General features: G+C 35.3%; 1 protein-coding gene across 2 annotated transcripts in view; it reads right to left on the bottom strand.

The window, feature by feature from the left end:
• ERC2 (ELKS/RAB6-interacting/CAST family member 2) overlaps positions 1 to 23,154 on the bottom strand; it is a 535,854-nt gene that overhangs the window by 270,951 nt on the left and 241,749 nt on the right. For both annotated transcript variants that reach the window (XM_064453879.1, XM_064453878.1), the window contains exon 12: positions 11,085 to 11,220. In XM_064453879.1, coding sequence (XP_064309949.1) covers positions 11,085 to 11,220 — 136 coding nt within the window. The remainder of the gene's footprint in view (positions 1 to 11,084; positions 11,221 to 23,154) is intronic.

Genomic DNA, 23,154 nt, shown 5'->3' with positions numbered 1-23,154 from the left:
CTTCATATACAGGTGTTATACCATCCACAGAGAAGCAAGGCACTAGTAAAACTGCCTAGTTGTTGCAAAATAGTTAATGTGATAAGTAGTCTTCCTCGTCTTTCATATGCTGAAGACCAATCTTCTGATTGCTCACTGGACCAAAAACTATATCAAATTTACCTGCACTAAGTACCTCATTCAGTAGCAATTCATTAGCAAACATTTTTATGATCATGAGTAACACATCACTTCAAAAACCTTATCAGTTAAGAGCTCAGACCAGTAAATGGAATACTGGATAGACTAAGTCTATGCCTCTCAATGGTGCCATCAGCCATCTGGGACACAGCACACGTAACCTTAATTCCTTATGCCTCAGTTTCTTTCAATACCTCAGTTTCTTTCTTTGTTATAGCTCTATTCTGTAAAATAGTATGAGATCTATTACTAAAGTATGCTATGTCAAATGTGTGGTTTCTTAACTGAAGACTAAAAGTTTTACCTTTACCTTCAGTCACAAATGAGTATCTTCTGGCAGCCTGTGCATACTGTTTTAACTTGCATGTGTTGCAAAACATCTACGAACCTGAAATATTAAGAATTTACTCTCATACTTCCATGGTTAAAAAGTCAATATCTGACTACAACTACAAATTTCAGTAGGTGGCCAATACCTGTTTGTTTTGAATTGGGTTTAATCTGATCACACACTTTAAATTAGAAGTAAAGTATTTTTTCTTTAACTCCACAAGGTGATGATTCAGCTTGAGATTCGAAAATCATCTCCATTTTCCCTGGCTTATCTCTTCTACCATCACAAATTTTGCTCGCTAAATTCCACCCAACTAAAACCAAACAATTCAAAATAAGAAGTTGGCAAAGTATAACAGTGAAATTTGGTCCCAAAATCTTCTAATGAAATCTATCACATGAAAGCTTCTCAAAGCAAAGATGCATTTACAATAAATAATTTTAAGAAAACTTTCCTAGGTAAAAGTGTTCTAGACAAGATTATGTAAAGAAGCACCTTCATCTCCCTTCTCTTTTGAGTCTGTAACACGAGGCAGTCTGTAAGTAATAGTGTATAAGGCTATTACAGAACACTTGTAATGAGAAGATAAATGGTATAAATCTGGCTTATTAGCAACCAACCAAAATAATTCTACTTAGGCTTACCTCAGGCAGAACTTCTGTTACTGACTAGATGTATTAGTACCAGACTTGCATGCTATTCAAAATGATCTATGGAGAGTGACAAACAGCAGCAATAGCTAGCACTGGTTACAAAATTATTAATACAACAAGACCAAATTATGAAACTAGCTAGAAATCTGAGCTCAATGCAGACCACAAGAAGATTTTTGAAAACATTTTTATATTTTTATCCAGCCTATCAAGCTTTCAGCAAAAAAATATTATAGCCCATGGATAAGCTGTGCATATAACAGGGTATATAGATACATAGTTTGCATAGAATTTAGCTAATCAGTTGTGTTTCTAGAATATGACTACTTTTTTGCTAATTTATACATAGGAAAACAGCTTCCATTTGTGCAAACTGGAAATAAAAAAACGTATAGGTAACATTTTTAAGCAATTACTAAATTGGAAAATCTATGCTGATACAAATTTCCGTTACACTGCTTTTATATTACAGGGTTAAACCTGCTATATTCATCTTATATTGAAGACAGCTAAACAAATAGGGTCAGACATTTTATTGCAATTTCACTTTGCAGAATTTCAATCTAAATCATTGTTTTGTCATTGATTATAATTTATGTAATACAGAGTGTTTAAATACATAAGTTAGTAAAATATTAGACAAGCTATAAGTCAATGTAAAAGTTAAAAATGAACTATACATGGAATGCTGTATTGGACAGTCATGTGCTGAAATACTAACATCTATTATAATGAGGTTATTGATGTAGAGTTGACATATGACTTGATTTGCAGATGCCCTACTGACTAACCTTTTGCAACTATATCTCAGTGTAAACCTGTGGTAATTATTGCTGGGTAGGGAGAGTTGGTTTAACTGAACTATTTCTTTTGATGCATGTTGAATGTGATTGCCCCCTGGAGACTACAGGAGTCCCACATGTGTGAGTTATTACATAAATATTGAGGGGGAGAAAAAAAAAGTGGTGTATCACGTTGAATTTTTCCTGTTTCCTATTGTTGCAGTTTTGTTTTTTGCAACAGGATCTTTTTCTTCCAGTGTCTTGCCATATATGCCCTTTTCAACTAACAAGGTGCTTTTATTAAAGCACATAGTAGAAATAACTTATTTAATCTAAACATAAAATACTTGTCAATAATTGCAGTTCACAGATTTCAAAACAATTATATTAAAATACACAAATTTAACTTTGTTGGAAAAATCAGGATTTCAAGTTTTTATTCTTGGGTGTTGAAGTCAGTGAATTAATATTACTTAGACAACACTGAAAAACATTATGTTTGACTTAACTGTAGAAACTGAGAAAGGTGAGAAAGTCAGTATTCAGACTTTCTGATATGGGATGCTCTAGAAGTCCTTGGAATAGTGCAAAGATTGTATTAATAATTATATATATAAGTTCTATAATACTGTCTACTTGCTTAAAAATCCAAAAGTAATGAACTGGGATATTTCTAAGAGTAAAATTCAGGTTATTTTATACACACTCATACAATGTAATATTCTAGACAAAAGAAAAGACATGACAATCACATTCTGCGCTTGTAGTGATAATGTTTTACCCACTTTTTTAATATATTACGGCTGATTGGAACAACGTGGCACAGAACACTGAGTCACTTCCGTCAGCCTACCAATTATGACAAAGGAAAAAAGTATTTAAGAGACACTGAGTCTAGTAGAAACTGACCTTCAAGTGCGATTTTCACAGATTGTCTATAGGGACATTTTATAACAAGAGTAGTTCGGGCTTCTGGGGATTATACCACACAGTGAAAACAAATGTCAAAGTAAATCCCCAAAGAAAAAAAGCCACTTCTGGTATTGATCCTCAGACCTACCAATCAACCTTGCTGCCCTCTGTAGACTCTCAAATACTTTTCTTCATCTGAAACCTTTTAGAAATATTTTCTTCAATATAATCTTAAACTACTGGCTGAAGTTCAACACACGTTTCAGCAACACATATGGAATTTATCCACAACTTATGGAACTTCCACAGGCCAAGGAAAGAAAATTCCTAAATGTCCATCCATGTTTACAATCTGAATTTATATTTATATTATGTTGGAAATCTGAAGATAAGTATACTAGCCGTGTCTTCAAAAGTCTTACATCTGTTTGAATTTGATTAGTCTGATTTTTCCAAGTATGCACTTCTAATCTGGTAATCACTTTTTAATATATTGCACTACAACATCACAAGGTTATTTATTTTTTCTATTACCTGCTGCCTTAGTCTCCACTCAAAGATTTTTTTTTACAAATTGGTTATCAGTGCATCACAGAAAAGATAGTTTTGTTAAATCCTACTTTTTCAAAATGCCTATTAAAAAATTATGTTCAGCTACATGAAAATGACTGCTATAAGCAAATGCAATGCCTGCTCTTTTTCCTAGATATTCACAAGGGAAAAAAGTTCCCTGAACTGTGCGAAATTTATAATAAGCTGTACATTTTGCTGAAGGCTGGACATTTTGAGGTTGTAGTTATTACCTACACTCTATCTTGGCAAAATCCAGCTATAATTAGAGAAGCAGAGAAATGCCAAAGGAAGTACCCATGAACATATCACTAATGCACACAACTGGGTAACCTACTAGTGCATAACTCTTGCTTTATAAGCGTAAAACTATTTAATATGTACCCAAACTTCAGCTTAACCACTCAAAGACGAAATTTTACAGTCTCCAAGGAATGTATCGTTTGAAAGGAGAAGCATAAAAGAACATATCATCTTAGTTTTCAAACAATAAACTGAAGAGAATTCTGTAGATGTGTTACAGAAAACTAGCATAAAGTAGACTTCCATGTTTCTTCATATGTTAGTCCATTAACATAATAGACTACATATGGAAAACTTATAAAAAAATTTTAAAAATTGCTCACTTGCACTTGAAATCAACTTACTTGTTAAAAAGTATTTGCAACAGCTTGAACAAATGAAGCCAGTGAAAAAAATTACAATTTAGTGTGAAACTTTGGAAATAAGCTTGTTGTTGAGAATATTTCTGCATGAGCTCCAATATTAAATAGGACATCTACAACGCAAGACCATCACCGTCTTCAGTCTTAGATGTCAGAAGCATCATTAAGCTTCTGCTTTAATTGTCAAAAAGTTCTGGTAGAATACGTTTCTAACTCACTAAAACCATAACAATAAGTTTCTATTCTGTATTTTCCACAAACAAGTCCATGGAAGCTTTAAAGGGAGAACTTGATTCTAGCTGTAGCTTATCCCATCCCCCAAATTTGTCACTGAGCTGATTCCAAACCCTTATGATTCTTTTTTAACTTACAAAAAGACTGAAAGACTTGTTGCAGCTGATTCTTACATAGACTTGCAAAAAACCCAGGTTTTGTTTCAAAATATTTGTATCTGACAGCAGAAGTCTTAGCAAGAGGTAAGATCTTGAACAGCATTGCAGGCCATACCTTATCCTTTCTCTTGCCTCTGTACATATTTCTACAAGTCTATCTCCACCATATCTCATCTGTGTGTTCTAATTGCTCATAATACTGAGAAAGGAAAATCAAGAGCAGTCACCTATTTCCCCTTATCCTCTGCCCACAACTGAATGAGAAGTAGGGAGCAGTTCTACTCATCACACATGCACAATGTGGAAATCAGAGGAATGGGGTAAAAGGCAAAATCCCAATCTTATCTCGATCTTCCCCCACAAAATGGCCAGCCTCCTGAAACAGAAACATACAGAATCTCCTAAACACTCAGCATTATTAAAGCCTTCTAGAGAGGTATAGGTCCACCTTTTGATGCATGCTTGAACTAGAATTCATTTTTAATACAATAACTTACGATCTTAACCTCTTAAAAGGTTGAGTTTTCTCACTACATATGTATTTCACACACAAGGCTGTGTGTTTATGCAATGAATTCTCTCCTGCCTTATGTCAGCTATGTACATTAATGCAGGTCTGCATAACAGTCATGACTGTTTCCTCTACCTCTGAACTGATTACACTGCTCTGTTCATTTTTATTTGCAAGACTTCACCTCATTCTCTAGCTTCCTCTTTTTATTAATACTGTTGTTTCAAAGACTTTGAGACAATGTAGTACAAAACACACTGCAGTACGAGAAAAATCATAATAAATGAATGTCGGGTATACCCCTTGTTTAGGCCATGCTTCTATTTTATTTCAAAAGACACAGGCATAACATATGGCAATGTGCTTTGTCTTCAGTATATTTTGTATTTCCAGAACTGTTGTGGAGATTAAAATTATAGGCTGAAGCACAGAGTGAAAAATAAAGAGACAAATCCAAGGTTAAGGATTGACTCTGACTAGCTGTGAAATCTCTTGGGAGCTACTTTTAGTAAAGACACCACAGATATTCACATGGCAAAAATCAGACAGCAGTAATATTAACTACCCAGTTTTTCTATCTCTTTTGATAGGACATTCTCCTGATCATGTTATATTCACTATCTAAGAATAAATTTCCAGCCAGTATGAAACTACCAAAAACCTAGAATTCTTGCCTTGCATTAGTATGTCCAGTGACAAACCAAGGCTGACATGTTCAACTCTTTAAAAAGCTAGATATTTACACCTGGAAAATATACATGTGTACACAATCTGTTTCACAGTGCTTGAGGCTCAGAGCACTGATCAAGCTGCCTGTATATGGCATTTGAAATCAATGAGAGCTACACATTGCCTCACTCAAAAACAATCTTTGTAGTGAAATATCTCTCTTCAGCATATGGATTTCTGCCCAGAGAAAATCCAAGCTACCTAAAAGAGAATTGTGACAAATAACCCAAGCATTTAAAATGTTAGGAGAGTAAAAAACTTTTCCAGCAGAAACACAAGAAGAAAAGGAGGAAACACCCAGAAGCTGTGTAGATCAGAGCAGAATAGGATATTAAACTTTATAAACTTTGTTTTCAGACTCATCCCTGCACCTCTCTTGTGACATGTACGTGTCAAACAGTTTGCACAAAGTTTCCACAGAGCAGTTTTTCAGGACTTAGTACAGAAATGATTCCATAAGGTTTGACTCACTTATTAAATTGATACTTCACATTTATGAAAAGTATAATGAGACAACAGTGTACATTTAATTTCATTTGAGGCTATGTGATGAGACTTATGGGAATATTATTACATACACATTCTTATTGTTTACTCTAGAGAAAATAAAGGACTTTTGTTGCTGTTATTACAGCAGGTTTGAAAATCAAAATCGAAACCCAACCAACTCAAGTTCTCAGTGATATGCAAATCTTTTCTTTGCCAGTTCTATTGAGGTAACAGTGTTACTGGAACAAAGATGTTCCATACAAGAATCAAGAAACACACATCTCAGGAAATAAACTTGCCTCACATCTATAACATTTCAAGATCCTGCAAAGAGATTTGAGGAATTATACACAACTATATGACATGATACCTGTATATTTCTTAGCTCAACATTTCTCAAAAAGGCTTATCTTTTTAAGACAGACAAAAAAAAGAGAGAAAAATGAAGGCATGTTAGATACACCATTCTCAAAAAATTTCATGATAAAGTGTACAAGGGCCAGCTCTCCTGCTGTGATGTTTTGTGTAATATATGACCATCACATTTGGCAAGATTTGCACAGGTCTGCCCTTGATTTGTGGAAGGAAAAAGCAGAAAACCTCACAACTATTCTTCATTCCCAAGAATTAATCTGAAGTCTGGCTCCCTGATGTTTCCAATTTTACAGCAATCCAAATAACCCCCCAAAACCACACCTGAAGCATCACTCACAATTACAGCTGATAGCTGAGGGAGACTAAAGTGAATTCCCTCCCCAGGCATCCCAGGGCACTTTCCCTCACAGCAGTGGTCCTGGAGTGCTTTGAGATGGGGCCATCAGAGACTCAAACTTGACCTGGAAGCACTGATGCTAAGATATGAACCAGCTTTGAGAGACTTTTATCTGAAAAGATAGCGAAAAATGCCACAGATGTACATGATGCTACAAGCCTCAGGAACTATTGCATACTATTGAAGCTTTAGAGAAACTACAAACTTCTGAACGTCTTCAAATGTACCAGAAAGCAAGCGAACAACTGAATGGGTAGAGCTTCAGGCCCTACCTGAGCTGTACAAGATGGATGACACTTCAACTGATTGCTTCAGTTCGTCCTGAATGACTCCCTGAATGGTCCATGGACAGTTATACTAGCTTTCTTATTACATCTTTTCCAGCACTTCTGCAGAAGGGATTGTGACTTGGCTGGATTAAATGTAATTTGACTAGTCTAATTGCTCTTCAACTGTCAGCTGAGATTATCACAGCTAGCCAATAGCCAGTTTATCACAGCTAGCCAAAAAACACAATCTATTTTACCCTAACAGCTCAATACATCATTCACAAATGTAACACGTACAATATAGACACGTCTATAGCACTATGTGTTATAAATGCCTATAAACATAGGGTGTTCCTACTAAACATAGTAGAAGGTATTATAAACGGTAACAAGGAAAGGTGGTCAGATCCCTGTGATTTACTAAAACATTAATTCAATATTTATTGAAATACCAATTGATTTTATTTTTAATTAGCAGCTGCATACTACTCCCAGAAACTTTTTTTTCAAAGTATATGATATATCTCACATCATGTGTCTCCCCACAAATCCTGCCTTACTTAAATCCTTAGATCTCTACTGTTACATTTTATTAATTCTATACACTATTTATAAACTGAAATTTAATTTTAACCAGCCAACCACCTCCACCTACTGTACCAGATTCCTGTAAGAAGATGACTTGATGCTCTCATCTAATATTTGTAACTACCTGACACATATAAAACAAATAAACCATAGCAGTGAAAAACTTGAAGTCAAATACTCTCCTGTCAGCAGAATAAAGGCACATCAGAATCATGTTACCTCCTTTACTCAATGTCGAACTATTTGCTTTACTTGCAAAGTTCACTGTGTCATTTATGTAGAAGAAATACAAGCTCCCTGAATCTTGCAATTATAGGGAAACCTCAAGCTCCCAATATGTGAGGAAGGGGCATGTTTCCATTAGATTTAAAAGTAGCATCATAAGCTTTTACTAGACCAATGAATTTAATTGAATTTTGTCATTTATTTTCTAAAGCGAACCCTAAGGAACTTCCACAGAGAATAACAATTTATTTACCTCACAAGAACACAAAAAAAAAAAAAAAAAAAGCCCCAGATACTACCACTACCCTACTTGCCTTAATCTTATGAAAGAAGCAATCATAGAGGGACACATATCAAGCCCATTTTGGAAAGGGTCCCTTGAAGGTGTCTGTCTCATGTACCTGCTAGACCAAAGCAGATCTGTATCTTAATTTGCTGGGGAAGGAAAAACCTGCCATATGTTCATCAGGCTTGGCAGCTTTTCTCCATCCCGTTCTATTCACTTTGTTCCCTTAGGGATTTACTTGAACATATCATAGTGCTGTAGGGTCAAACTTCTGTTTGCAACTGCACATCTTCAGGTATTTTATGGCTCAACCTGTAAAGTCAAACACTGCCTTTTCATTCAGGTGGATTTGCCTCCTCCATGATCCATGCAGTGACAGCCAGTCTAATTCACAAAAGAAGCAAACTGAGAACACATCCAGCCCTGCATGAACACAATGGTCAAATTAAGAAAGGCATGGGAAGAAATGAGGAAATATTTTAGACACAAGATGTAGAACAACTAGTTATGGCAGCAAACTGTTGAAAGCAGCGGATTGCCTGTTTTGCTTATGCCAGAGAAGGCAGGATTAGCTGTTCCAGCATGCCAGCAGTACATACAACCAATACTTCCTCCTGTTGTTCTTGCAGCTACTGAAGGAAGAGTTGGGAATGCAGAGCACCTACTGACAGGCAGAAGCAGCTGGGATGCTCTTTTTCACTTTCCCAGCAGCTCAGCAAGTGTAGAAGGGGCCACAACACATACACACATACATTACACAAAGTAATATGTTGAAGTACATAATATTGAAATATTAACATGTTAAGGAATAGTAACGGAGAAACAACAGCTCTTAGTTACCTGGTTTTCATAAACTGTTCTTAGCGTGTAAATGCTTTATAGCAAGTGAGTGTCACAGAAGAGCTATACATCAGACAAGGTTTTTTCTTTCTAAATTCAGGCTATTCAGCCATGCTGCTTCTATTTGGTAGACCTATTCTTATCACGTGACTTGAAAGCTTTAAGTATAGCAGTTATATCAAAGACCCTAGGAATGACTTCTGTTCTCTTGTGATCACACCACTCTAATAGATTTCCAAAATATGCTGAAAAAATAAAGCTTTACTATATTCTTTTTACTGAATCACATTAATTACAAGCAGCTGCTGAACACTGAAATTTAATTTTGATATGTCATATTGTCAGACCAAATATTTCACAAGGCTTGCTTACTATACCACATGCAGTATGCAATGACTGAGGTTATAAAGTATACATAACAACACACCAATACATATATAATGTATCATTCGCTGAACTTGACTCTGACATCGTTTCACCAACACAAGCCTGAAGAGACTTGTGGTGTTAATTTCTCCATTTTGCATATAGGAACTCATGAGAAATACAGTACTGTATGAAGCATGTGAAGGTCAAACTCCATCAATTACAAGTTTTATAGAAACCCACTATATTAACCAGATCAAGGCAAAATTGATATTTTGCACCATAAATGGGACTTGCCTATAAACACTGATATGGAGACACTGATGATGTTGACAGAAATCAGTACTTCTCCTCATAGTTTTTCATGGTCAGATCTCAGAGAATTATTTTTAAGTCAAGCATCAAACTTGTTTTGTGGTCTTTAATACAAATTCCCTAGTATGTAATGTATCCTTTAACCACATCAGCTATCTTTCAAATCTCAATGCCCAAGCTCAATAACTTACAAACTGTAGAAATTCACCTAGAATAAGGTTCAAAGTCTATCTTAACTAAAAGAAGATATAGCAGAACCTTTTCTTTCCAACTGTAGGAAAAAATGTTGTTGATGTAGTAACTGTGCAGTAATGATTATAAGAGATCTGACAAAACAGCCAGCCATAGCTGTCTCCAGTGCTCCTCTGTGTTACATCTAAGTACATAAGATAAAGATTATCTCTGGTGAGGATTCTAAATTCACCATACCCTGTTAGCAAAATCTATCCTCACCCTTTTAACCCACTACATATGCATGTACAGAGTTAATAAGATCGAATCACACTCATTAAATGATCTGAGTATGCAACCAGATGATGATACCTCTGCTGATATAGACAGAATTGCACTCCCAGACAGTGGAATTTAATGAGAAGAGCTACATCTAGAAAAATATAACAGGAAGGTGCTCAAGGGTCTCAAATACTATTGCATTCAATCACCACACTGGAAAATACGGAGAAATTTCTGTTATACATTTGAATGCTCTTGAAAAACTAAATTGTACTTTACAGAGCTAATCACCTGGATATGTAAATGTCTCCCCAGGGGTGGGAGGGGAGGAAATCACAGCAGGCTGTTTTTTGATATTCAAACATGCTGAACATTGATAACCATGCTACATAACCTCACTATGGCTTGTGGATATAATGCTGTGGCCAGCACAGAAATAGAATACAGAACGGATAATTATCCTCCTGTTTTCTGACTCTCCTCAAAACAAGCTATAATGACTTGCCTGCTTGTAAGTAGAATACAGCCTTTGTGATGAGAAGGCTTAAGATTCTAATGGTTTTCTCCTCACCCTAAATATTAAATATTTCATGGGTGCAACTGAAGTCAGTAGTGCATCCTCTGGTAGGAAAGGAGAGAGCTATCAGCTATTTGTGGGAAGAAACACAGTGAAATACATCCTGGAGGACATACAGCAAAACAAAGATGTACTTTCTTTGGTGGTTTTAAAACACAATTGAAAAATAAACTCACTTGTAAATGTTGAGAGTTGTCAGTCATATTGTCCTCTCGTCTACGAACTTCTTCCAACAACTGTGCATTCTTCTTTTTCTCCATTTGCTGATTGTGCTTCAGATTGGCAACCTTCTTGTTTTGGTCCTTCATATGTCTAAGAATTGTATACATATACACATTGGTGTTAATGACTGCAATCACTTCTTTTTCTCTGTAAATTATCTTGTCACTGTGAGACAGGACATTGATTCTCCAACAGATACAAGTATTCCAAGTATCAGGTGTAAACAATAAAACTTCATCTTGATTGCAAGATAGCATATCAGAACGGCTTTTAAATCATCAGATTATACTATAGTAACACATTTATTCAGCCCAACAAGATTTTTTCTTTTTTACCATCTGCTCACAAATACTCACACATGTTTTAGAGCACTATGCAGGAAAATTGCTGTTGTAACAGAGGGAGATTATCCTTACACACTCAGTGAGTTCAGGAGCAATTTTAATGGATGCTTTAAGTAGCATTAATTTCAAAGGAGCAGAAGGTGAAGGTGATGACTAATGTATGTTGTGAACTTCTATTTTTGAAAACATGGACTATAAATACAATATTTCTGAGGATTAAAATATGATGGGGTAGAAGGTCAGGTTATAAATATGCCATGAAGAATAAATGATGTCTTTACAAATAGCTTTGTACATAACAAAAACATTACATTTCTATCTTTTTTAATGAGACTTCTTTCTACAAAAGATTATGAACAAGTAAATTAATGAGTAACTACTAATGAAAATGAAACAATCTTTGCCACTGTTATATATGTTCTTTTGTTAAGATTGTACTCAAGTAAAAAAATATATTTTAAAATTGTTTCAATGTTTAATTATCTTTTGCTGTGGATCTTATTCATTAAGTTATCCATAGCTTTCCTGATTCTGATACTGAGTATACATGCTTTTAAGAAAGAAGGCAAGCTAATTTTGCCTGGCAGGCACTGAAAAAATATCCTTGCAGTAATGCCTTCTACCTTCTTGGACTGTTTGATATTATTTTCCCAACTTTCTTTAACTTTGAGGAATTTGCTCCCTTTTATCTATATAAAAATAAAGTCATGTGCAAATTCCTAATGAGATCTACTCACTAATCCTATTTTGGCAAATGAAGAGCATGTTATTCAATCCCCAAAAGGATCACTGAAAATGCCTCTGTTGCTTCCACAATAGAACTTGTAAAAAACAAAAACAGTTATAGAATACATTTCTTGCACTGATTTAGTTATGCTAAAGAAACTAGGTCATTTTATATTTACTACTATCACACATTTCTTTCTCCTACCTCTGTTTTTTCACTACTTATTTATACTGAAAAATTAACAATGACTCTCCAATCAATAAATGTTGCCGTAGTATTAAAAATTCTTAGAAGACACTTCATATACAAGTCTGTAGGTACAGTACATAGCAGAAAAGCTAATCTATTGTTACTAAAAAAAGTAATTTCAACTTGCCTAGAAAACTAAAAGTGGGTACAACTAATTCAAATAAAAATCTTTGCTTTTTAAAAGAAGCTACATCAAGCTCAGCGATAATTTTTTGAAAAGGCAAGTATGAATTCCTCTATTTGAAAAACAGATCGATCCTACAGTTGTGTTCAAGTGCTTGCATCAGCCTGTTAAGGCACAAAAAAAATAGATTAGCCTAGCTGATTGTATTTTTACAACATTTGTCTTTTGTACTCCATTTTTAATGTTAGAAATAAAATTCATGAAGACCATACATACCATAAAGCCAAAAGAATACCCAACAAGACATTGTTACCAGGAAATAAACCAGTTTCAGAAAAAAAAAATAATCAAAAGCCATCCTTTTAAAATTTATTTCTTTTTAGTACAATCATTTTTATATTAAACAAAATACTGGCTGGAAGATGAACAGCTGAGCTTCTCCAGGTTGAATCAACTCTAGTTAGGAGTTAGCATTTTGCAGTGCTAGAGATTTTGAGACCTTAGTCTGTATCTTCCTTAAATATTCTCAAATATTTTTTATAGTACCAAGATATAGTTCTAATAAACTATACACCTAAAGGTCCCTTCCCTTTAGACATACCTTTAACAAAATTAGAAGACTCCTAAGAAACAATGCATTTTCCCCAGCTCAAAAAGACCACCCATACAGCACTACAGCTGTCTTTTGGTAGATTTCTGGCATCATGTTTAAATCCCCAAATTAAGTTGACTTGAGAACAAAAAAATACACTACATGATGGTCAGAAGAAACCTGCCTAAGACCTGCCTCAATAGGCCTGGGAGTATAGCATAAATTACAAGCATTTTTTCATAGAGTTTTAAGAAAGGTTAATTTTCTGAAAAACACAACACACTGCCAGAGCTAACCAATAATAAGCAAGAAGCATGACAGTGCTAACAACAGCAGGGATATTTCTGCCAAAGTTACAGTAACAGACTAATAAAAAAGCAACCAGAAAATGCATGTTCTGGTTTAAACTTTTTTCTAGGTCTTAAAAAAATATAATGGGTTTAGCTACTGAGTTGTCTATTTTTCAATAAAATTCCTCCAGAATTTGGTAGCAATGCCCTTTGTCTTTCTAAACAAGTATTCAAATACACTTCAGGTGCTCTGTGCAACTCCAAGTGAAAATCAGTTCTGCTTCATGGGTCCATGCCACAAAATTGTAAGCATAGACCCAATCAGCATAAAACCAAAGTGAATATTAGAAAAAATTACTTTCAGAACTTCATATATAAATGTGGTATTTGGCAGAAATTTTGGCAGTGTATATGACTTTGTGCTGTTAAAATATAAAATTATTTCCAATCTAATGCTGAGTAAATGATAAATTAACTTATATTTAATCTCTGAAAAAGTTCAATTTTATGCCAATGCTAACTGCTTCTTTCATCACTCTTCCCCTTCACAACTTCCCATTTCAGTTTCTGTCTAATGCCACACTGCAAAGTAGAATGTGGTAAAGCTGCAAAGGAAAACATCTGGTGCCTGTGATATGCAAAGTCTTAAAGAGAAGGAAATAAGAGAAAGCTGTGTCATAGCTTCTTTTTCTTCCACAACTGACTACATGCCTATGGAAATGAAAAGAAAATGCTACAGTTTAAAAGCCTAGCTGAGTAGTTTTCTTTCAGGCCTGCATTAAAGGTACAGGAGTTCAATAGATAAATAAATACAAGAACAAATTCCCTACCAATTTTTTTTTTTACAGCAAATATATAAAATATAATCCTTGATCCAATATATTTTTTTGAGCATGCTTGCTCTAGTATTTTTTCACATGGCTCTGTTTCTGAAACACTTTTGAATAAAACAGCTGACTAAGATAAGTAAAAACTATGCACAAGAAATAGAAAAATATTTGGTAACAGTATACATTCAGCACAAAATATCAGATACCATTACCATATAGGATATAAAATAGCCACATGGTTTACTAGTAGCTATGCTGATATGCATAGTTGAGCCTACATTATTCTTTATCATGAGGAATTAGTTTCATGTGTTCTGCTACACTGTTTCAATTTAATGCTGTAAGACCACAAAATTCATTAGACAGACTAAAAAAAATAAGACATTACTGTATAAGATATATGTCCTCAAAATCTGAAATGTATGCTGCAGAGGTCTGGGCAGTAGAATTGATCTTACCATCACATGTTAATCATGTTCTGGTACTAAAATATATGCAAAAGTATTCTTTGTAACTTGTATTCTGTGTAACTGCCCCAAAGCACTAAGATGAAATCCACAGCTTTCTGATTTTCCACATCGTTATAGTTCATTTTGAAGCTGGGTATCTATTATCTTATAGTGAGCTAAGTTCTTTAACCACTGAACTAGGCATTACAGTAATCTCAAACTAGTTCTTACAGAATACTATGCTGGTTTTAATTTTACAAACTCCATGTAACTGGAAAGCCGATCTTCAAACTCGTTCTGAAGCAGCCAAGCCCAGAGCACACTGAAGTGCTGCCAACACCACATTTGTCTTAAAGAAATTATATTCTGAGCTCATACATTTAAGAAGGAAAAAAGCGATCTAAAAAGCAGTGTAGATGACTAACACTTTACAAAGATGCTTAATCTTGGACAGATATTAAAATGGCAGGGTAATGACACCTTTTCAGATAACAAATTTAAATTTCTCTTTCTGTTCCTATGGTTGTAGCCAGTCAGCAATTGTCATAAACCATCTAGCAGCTTCATATGTGGACAAAAAAATAATTCAAAGTGGAGCTAAGCTGTCTTAAAAACCGAACTATAATGTAAGCACATTTTGAATAGTTACAAAAAAATAAGACTCTGCTCTTCCAAGAAAGGTCGGACTAGATGATCCCTGAGGTCCCTTCCAACCTGTGATTCTGTGATTAAGCTCTGTTCTATTACATAGTTACAAACTGAAGGACTTCACAGGCATCTTCCAACTCATTTGATCATTCAATATAGAGAAGCAGTATCCAGCAAACACATAAATATTAGATGACAATGATATTCAAAGTTAGTAAAGAAGAGATGAAGAACACAAGATATAAGAAAAAAATTTAAATAAAATTTGATTCTTCTAGTACATTAAACATTCATTCCTAATGAAGAGAAAATGATTATTTAAAGTAACATACTTCTCTAGAAACTACCTTACTGTATATTAAACTTTGAGTTTATGAACTTTTTAAACCTAGATCGAGCCATTGCTCTGAACTGTAAATACACAGTAGACTGCAGCTATCCTGCTCTAGTAAAAAACGTCCAGTCATAATTCCCCATACCTCTTCCTCAAAATTCCTGATCTGGGACAATTTTCAGTAATCTTTCTCAGCGCACAGAATGCTCCACGGACATTAATTTCCACCTCAACTGGGAACAAGACTTAAAATCAGGTATCTAAACCACAGCAATGCCTGCATCTGTTCTCCTCAGCATCCAACAAATTTTTCAGAAAAATGCCCTTTCACCACCAACACAGGAAATCAATAGGTCATAGCAGCTCAGATTTCTGATACTGCTGAAGAACCATCAAAACTATGACTGCTAAATATTTAGGCACACTTAGAATATCATAGATCTGAACAAGACAGGTGAAGGAAAAGGACAAAAAATTCTTACACAACCCTACAGCTTTCTCTCCTATGAATTCCAGACTAAAGAACCTAGAGACCCTTAATCCTGCTATGCAAACAGCAAGGTGCCCTTACATCAATTACACTAGCCATTCATTCTATTTCATTTTTTAATTGAAATGTCTTTGTAATAAATCACATCGGTATCATGGAGACCCAGATCTTTGATCAGCAGAAAGACAAATATCAAAACAGTAACACCACTTAGTTCTTGCTAGTATGAATAACACTATTCTAATGACTACATTTAACCACCCTCATTCATGTTTTTTTTCTTGTTCTTCTGGAATAGTGTACAAATTGATCTCGTAGTTCTAACTACTGTACATTTAATTCCTTCAGTCCAACTTTTTAAGACAAATATTAATATTTAGCTTCTGCGTATTTGTGAGTATCCTTCATATTTCTTTTTACAGTAGTGTGTAACTCTTGTCTAAACTCCAGTGCTTTCATCTCTGATAGCTATAGAAAAACACACTATTTCATTAAATTCATAGCTTTAATTAGCCACCGGGGTACCTTGGCCAAAAAGCTGGTAATGTCAGCCAAAAAGAAGTGTTACATGCTTAGTATAGCCTTTATTTCATAAAGATTTTTTTTTTCCCCTCAAAGCATCCAAAAAATGCAGACATGCAAAATACTCCCAAGAGCAAAATCTGTAGCATTTTCTAAAGGAATATGTCTCTGTAATAATTTTCATCACATTAAACAGCATTACAATGGGACCAGCTGGCTGAAAGTCAATCAAAAAATGCTAGGAACCTGTACTCTTCCACAAATTTAAAAAAAAAAAAAAAGGAGTGCAATAAACTTACCAAAGAATTTTTTTCAGGAAAATTAAACTATTTTATAAAATACAACAATTTAGTCAAAAAAGTAATTTCTATAAAATAAGAAAGTCTTAAAATACATTTTAAAATTTAATCCATACACATACTTTAAATAATCAAACACCTTCACCTATTGTTCTAGGCATTCACTGGGTAGAAATTCTTGAAAAAAAAATTTTACCAGATCATCTCTCTCCTTTATAAATAGTCCACACTTTTACAAACAGTTCATGTATGTGAGCAATAAAATGAATCTTAACATTGTACTAGATGCTCTGGATCTCAGTAGCTCGTCATGCAGAAGACCTGATCCTGTAAATCCTGCCCACGTGAATGTCCATTCTGAACTACATTACTTCAGCAAGACTCAGTAGAAATATTTCACACAGTTCACTTCTCACTGTCTTAAAAATGATAGTACACATAGGTTCCCATTTGCTTTATGGAGTCAAGACTAAAACAACAGCACAAGGGTAATTCTTTAAAATTCAGATCCAACTCCACTGAAATCCTTAAGACAGAATTTCCATTAAGATATGAGCAAAATTAAGTATTGTTTCTGGCATTTTCATGGAATACAAATGTATTTGCTACTACCAATCTATAAACCTGAAAAACAATGATGGGTTAGGCTGCAGCAAACTGTAAACATCACAAGAGATGTTAAGAGGGTTGCTGACAGACACATTCCTGACACAAATATGCAAGGACGCTGTTTATTCACTTACAACCCACAGATGGATTTGTCTGGGGAAAATAGGTATTATGATAAGAAAACTTATATCCATGACAGGCTGAAATTTTGATATGACAAAGAAAATGTAATGTACCTCAAATAACCATCCTTTTTCTAAAAGAAAGCCCTCATGCTTGACTGCTAAATTTATTTAATAAGTTAGACTCTAATCATCTTAAGATTTATGATATGCTAATAATAAACTAAGTAGTGTCTTCCTATACCGTCATTTGTGGTTGGGTTTTTTTAAAATCCAGATTCTAAAACCTAAAGAATTATTAGCATCCAAAACATCTTTTAAAATTTGGGGGGGGGGGGTGTCCTTATTCTTAATCTTTCTTATTTTCTTTTTGTTAACTACTACAATTGTCATGATGATAAAAGTTAAATACCTTAAAGGCAAAACCAAAAGCAATCCACCCCAACCGTTAAGAAGTTAATTAGTTTGGCACAGCCAGCATGTCTAACAGAACTGAGCTTCAAAATAACTTCTATGCTTTTGCCCTTGATGGCAAAAAGTTATATTGGGACTGATTTTTTTTTTTTTTTTAATTATGTAGATGATGCTCAGAAGCTGGACTGCTTGTGTACATTTCAGGCCAAAACATTCATCTAGCTTTATGCCCTGATATAAAATGGCAGAGTTGTAATGATCTTCCACAGGAAGAAAACAGAATAATAACAACATTTTATTTCATAAGCATTTTTCTTTTTTCCTTATAAAATTAAGTCTACTGACAGAAAAACTGCAAAGCCAGCACACCATTTTACACAATGACATTTTTCTGTGAGATCTGCTGACTAGCAAACATGTCATGTTACAGCAACACAGACTGCTACTATTAATTGCTAGTGCAATTGTTAGGAGTGAAGGAAGAATTAGTATGTCCAAAGCTGCAAAGAAAATTAATATTCCTCACTGAAGTAAGGTGTGTTACAACTGCAGTACCAAAAAAGCAAAAAGGGAAAAACAAAGGTCCAAAGCAGCTGTCTGGTTCTCACAATAGGAAATCTTTGAATCACAGAAAAATGTATATATGTTGCAGGGCTGAATGAATCAATATGAACTGTTGCAGTGATGCCCTACCAAAGTTGATCCACAACCCACACCAAGTGCATATTCACCACCGATAACATATACTCCACCCACAAAACAAGCAACATATGTAGAATAAAGCCTAAGAAAGTCCCAAAGCTATAATTAAGCAATTTACCACTTCTGATATGTTAGCCCCTCCAGAGTAATTATTTCATTTGGGGTTTGTCTCTTTGGTTATTCCAACAGTCTGGTGACTAAGATGTATGAATATCTGTTACTTTGTTAAAAACAGTACCAAAACTTGTGATACTTTATCTGCACAGCCTCTTTAATCCATTTGCTAACACTATGCAATGCACCCAAATTCAGAGAATTTGGCCAAATAATTGTCTCCCTTAAGGAGGACACGGCTCATACTGATTCATCTGGAACTAGAGTATAACATTGGCATAAATCAGCTCCATTCTCTATTTCAAAGCTACTACACCATTTTAAAAAAATAACATTTCTTCTGCTGCTTTCGAAGTTGGGAGTCTTTCTGCTTTTAATGTGAAAATTTGACAGACCGACATAAAAAGCTCAGAGGTTAATATAGACCACTACATAAGCACATATGAGTGAAGTGTTTTGAATGAAGACTTCCTAAGGGAGGGAAGGGGAACATCATTCCTTGATTTTTGTTTAGACAGAATCAAAAGGAAAAAAAAAAATTCCATGTCTGTTATCATAAAGTCCACATTTTGGAGGAATACTTCTTCCCCAAATCCCAAGGGATTCCTTTCTTTGCATGTCTGACTAACTTTTTACCATCCTACAGAAGAAAATCCTGTCTCACCTTTGGAATAGTGAGGGCAAGAAAGTCAAAGCAGAAAATCTAGCAGATCTCATTCCCACTCTTTTCCATTTCTCTAGAGAAGAACTAGATTTTCCCCTCTCTACTTCCCACTGAAAAGGAGCAGGGGCAAGACTTCAACTGCCTGAACTAATTGCCTTTATAATTGTTTAGACTCCTAAACTGTGTAACAACATAACCTACCACCCTGCAGCTGACCCTGTGACACAATTTCATTTTTACAGTGGTGCTATCTGATCTTGCAACTGAAAAAAATATCCGTTCTCCAGTGACATAAATGGCAGTAGCTCAGCTTCCTTAGCATGTCTATTGTAATATGGGATGAGAAGGAAAGTTTGAGTAGATGCCTCCTGGCGAGACAGGAAAACATTGTCACACTGAGGCTGGACTTACCCTGCTGCCAGGAAGGCTAACACGGGACATTAAGACCTTCCCTTATGAAATAAGCCTGTGGCAACTGAGAAATTTTCTTTTTTTTTGTCTTTTGGACAAAAGAAATTGGAGGAAGGTAATACTCTCTGGTTAACTTTGGCCAAACTGACTTTATCTTTTGGTAATAAAGGCCAGTATTCTGCTATGCATCTCAGAGAATATTATCACAAGAAGTTAATATTGTCATCTCTTACGAAAGAAGAATGCTTGGTCTTCTTTCTCCCATTCACCTGAAGCTGAGACTATGGAAAACTCCATGTCACAGTTCATTCTCCATCTACTCACTGGGAGAACTGAGAAGCACCCTCTGTGTTCTCTCTATGTTGATATAAAGGACTGGAATCAAAATGACCAATGCAAACAATGGACAAAAAAAATCATCTAAACCAAACAATATTTTTAATATCTCTGAAGAATTTTACTCCCACATCCCAAATTCTCCATTTGAATGTAAAAATGCTGTAATGCCCAGAGTTACCAGTTAAGATAAGTGAATTTTAGTATATTCAATATTTTCATTACATTCCTGGGTCCTGTTACCAATGGATTACATAGCTATTTCAGTTTTGCTCAAAGGAGCAAGCTTGCAGCCCACACAGATCTACAGGTCTCAAAAACCACAAGGCAATTCTGCTACTGGGTAAAAAAAAAAAAAAAAAAAAAAAAAAGCCCACACATTCAAATAATCCTTTTTTGATTCTTCTTCCCCTTCCCCCTGCCCCTTGACCTTAAATGTCATTATTTAAAATGTTTGAATCCTGGTTTAAGACTTATTAATACTCAGATTATGACAGTGCTTCAGTGTGACAACTATTTTGCCTCCAAATCCACCACAAAAAGATACTGTTGCCTTGAGAGAACCAACAACTCTACCTGGTAGAAATAAAGCAAGTGTCACAGAAGTCACTGAAACATTTCTCACCTCAAAGACAAAAACATGGGAGGAAGGGTTTACTTAACACACAATCTGGGAAGTTTTCCAGAATCTTTGTTTAAGAAGTGTTTAGTCTGACACAGTTTCCTCCAAAGCCCTGAAGAGATGCTAGAAATATCCACGTGAGGATAATGCATGAATGAAAAAGACCCACTAAAATCCTGTTCCAAACTATGGTTCATATCACTTTGTTTCAACACTTATCTGCACTGCGACCACTGAAACTCCAGTACAGTGCATTGCACTACTGTCTCTCTCAGCACATTCTTACTGGATGACACTTTATATGAACATGTGTGAAATCCATACCAGAAAACTCATCTGTCACACATCTCTCTTGTACACCAAGGATTCTTCTGCATTTTCTTCTGATGTTCTTCTTTAAAAAAAAAATACTGCTGATGACAGGGAAGGATATTTGTTCTGATTTAATATGGCACTTGCTTGCTCAGCTATTTTATTAATTGATACCATTAGTGATAACTGTAACCAGTAACTGGAAGTAGTTTGTTGCCTGATATTTGCAACCAAGGAGTTGCACTCCTGCTGCTGCTTCCTCAGGCCCTTTCCAGCTGTTGTCCAGGTAAGCTTTCTTCTTCTTTTTCCCTCCTTTAAAAAACAACCAACCTTCCACACCCACCCCACCCCCACCTACCCCCCACCGCCCCCCCCAAAAAAACCAAAAAACACCAAACAAAAAAGCCCCACCAACTCCTGACTCCACCCAGTTATTCTCTGCATCCAACTGCTCCACAGCATGTCCAGCTCAGACTGACAGCCATCAGGATCAAACCTCCTCTGCTGCACTTCATGTTTCACTGCAATTTCCTTCTGAATCAAATTTTTCAGCTGGAACTCCTGGCTCAACCTAGCAGTTCTCAGGATCAATCCAGCCATTATCATTCAATATATAAATCAAACTTTCCATGCTTTTGCAGAAACTTCTTCAGACCTCCAGATACATCAGGTACACTTTGTATGATTTCTTGTTTTGACATACTAACCTCCCCTTATTATAAGTTCAGATCAGAGCATTTCAATCCAGTCATAATCATGTTGTCCAGGCATACTGCTCCTGTGTTACGGAAGCAAACAATGCAAGTGGAAGAAGTGGTTCCACCAACAGCCCAATTCCTAAATTTAGTTCCTCTGTCTCTTTTCAGTCACAGCTTTTCGAGGGTAAGCTGTGCTATCTCACAATGATTCTTCACACACACACCCCTCCACTGTACACAGGCAATCCTGATGGCATTGTACCCAGGCAGTCACCAAGCTCCTCAGAGGAGTGCTGTATGGCTATTTCATTCACACATTCAATGGTAAAGAAATATGCTCTGTGGATCTTCCCCCTGGGGAGAACTAGTGGAAGCAGCAGGTCTAGAGAAGCATAAGAAATATTGTTCCCTCTTGAAATTAGTAACTGTGAAATGGAAAGAGTTCCTTATGTTCTCCCTTCCTCAACCAGAATTGTGGTTTCAAGTCCAACCCAGTACAAAATTGATTTTTTCCTTCAGAGATGTAGAGCTCTCCTCTCCTCATATCCAGTTTATCCTGCATATCCATTTACTTCCACAGAGTATTTACACTCCAAAACAAAACAAAACAAAAAAACCACATCACTGAGAAACTGCAAAATATCATTCCTTATTTAAATAATCCATTTCTAGTTGTCTCAGAAATTATTATTTTAACCTCTGCATGCTTTTAAGCAAACTGAAAGGGCAAAGTATAGAACTGAGCAGCCAGGTTCAGGAGTGAGTGGGATAAAAATTAACAACAATGCATTATCCTGTCCCAGGGACCTGTTTGTACCTTTTTATTGTTATCACTATAATTTCTGCTTATTTTATAATATATTATTATTTTACCTTTTTTTTTGTAAAAAAAAAAGCAGAATTCCAAGGAAAAAGGAAATAGTAAAGTAGAAGGCTTAAATGAAATGGAAATGTACACAAATTCAAAACCACACATGTAATCAGATAAATCTAAATAATCTCTTCTCAAATCTTCATCTCTTGCAAAACATTTAAACGTTAAAAGGTTCACAATGTTAAAATGTTGAATCTGTATATGTGGCAAACAGACTAAAACAGAAAGACATGACAACAATCTGCCTG

The sequence above is a fragment of the Phalacrocorax carbo genome, chromosome 6 (genome assembly GCF_963921805.1).
Source record: "Phalacrocorax carbo chromosome 6, bPhaCar2.1, whole genome shotgun sequence".
Lineage (NCBI taxonomy): Eukaryota > Metazoa > Chordata > Aves > Suliformes > Phalacrocoracidae > Phalacrocorax > Phalacrocorax carbo.
Note: the sequence above shows the minus strand (reverse complement) of the source record. Positions and strands in the feature narration are given on the sequence as shown.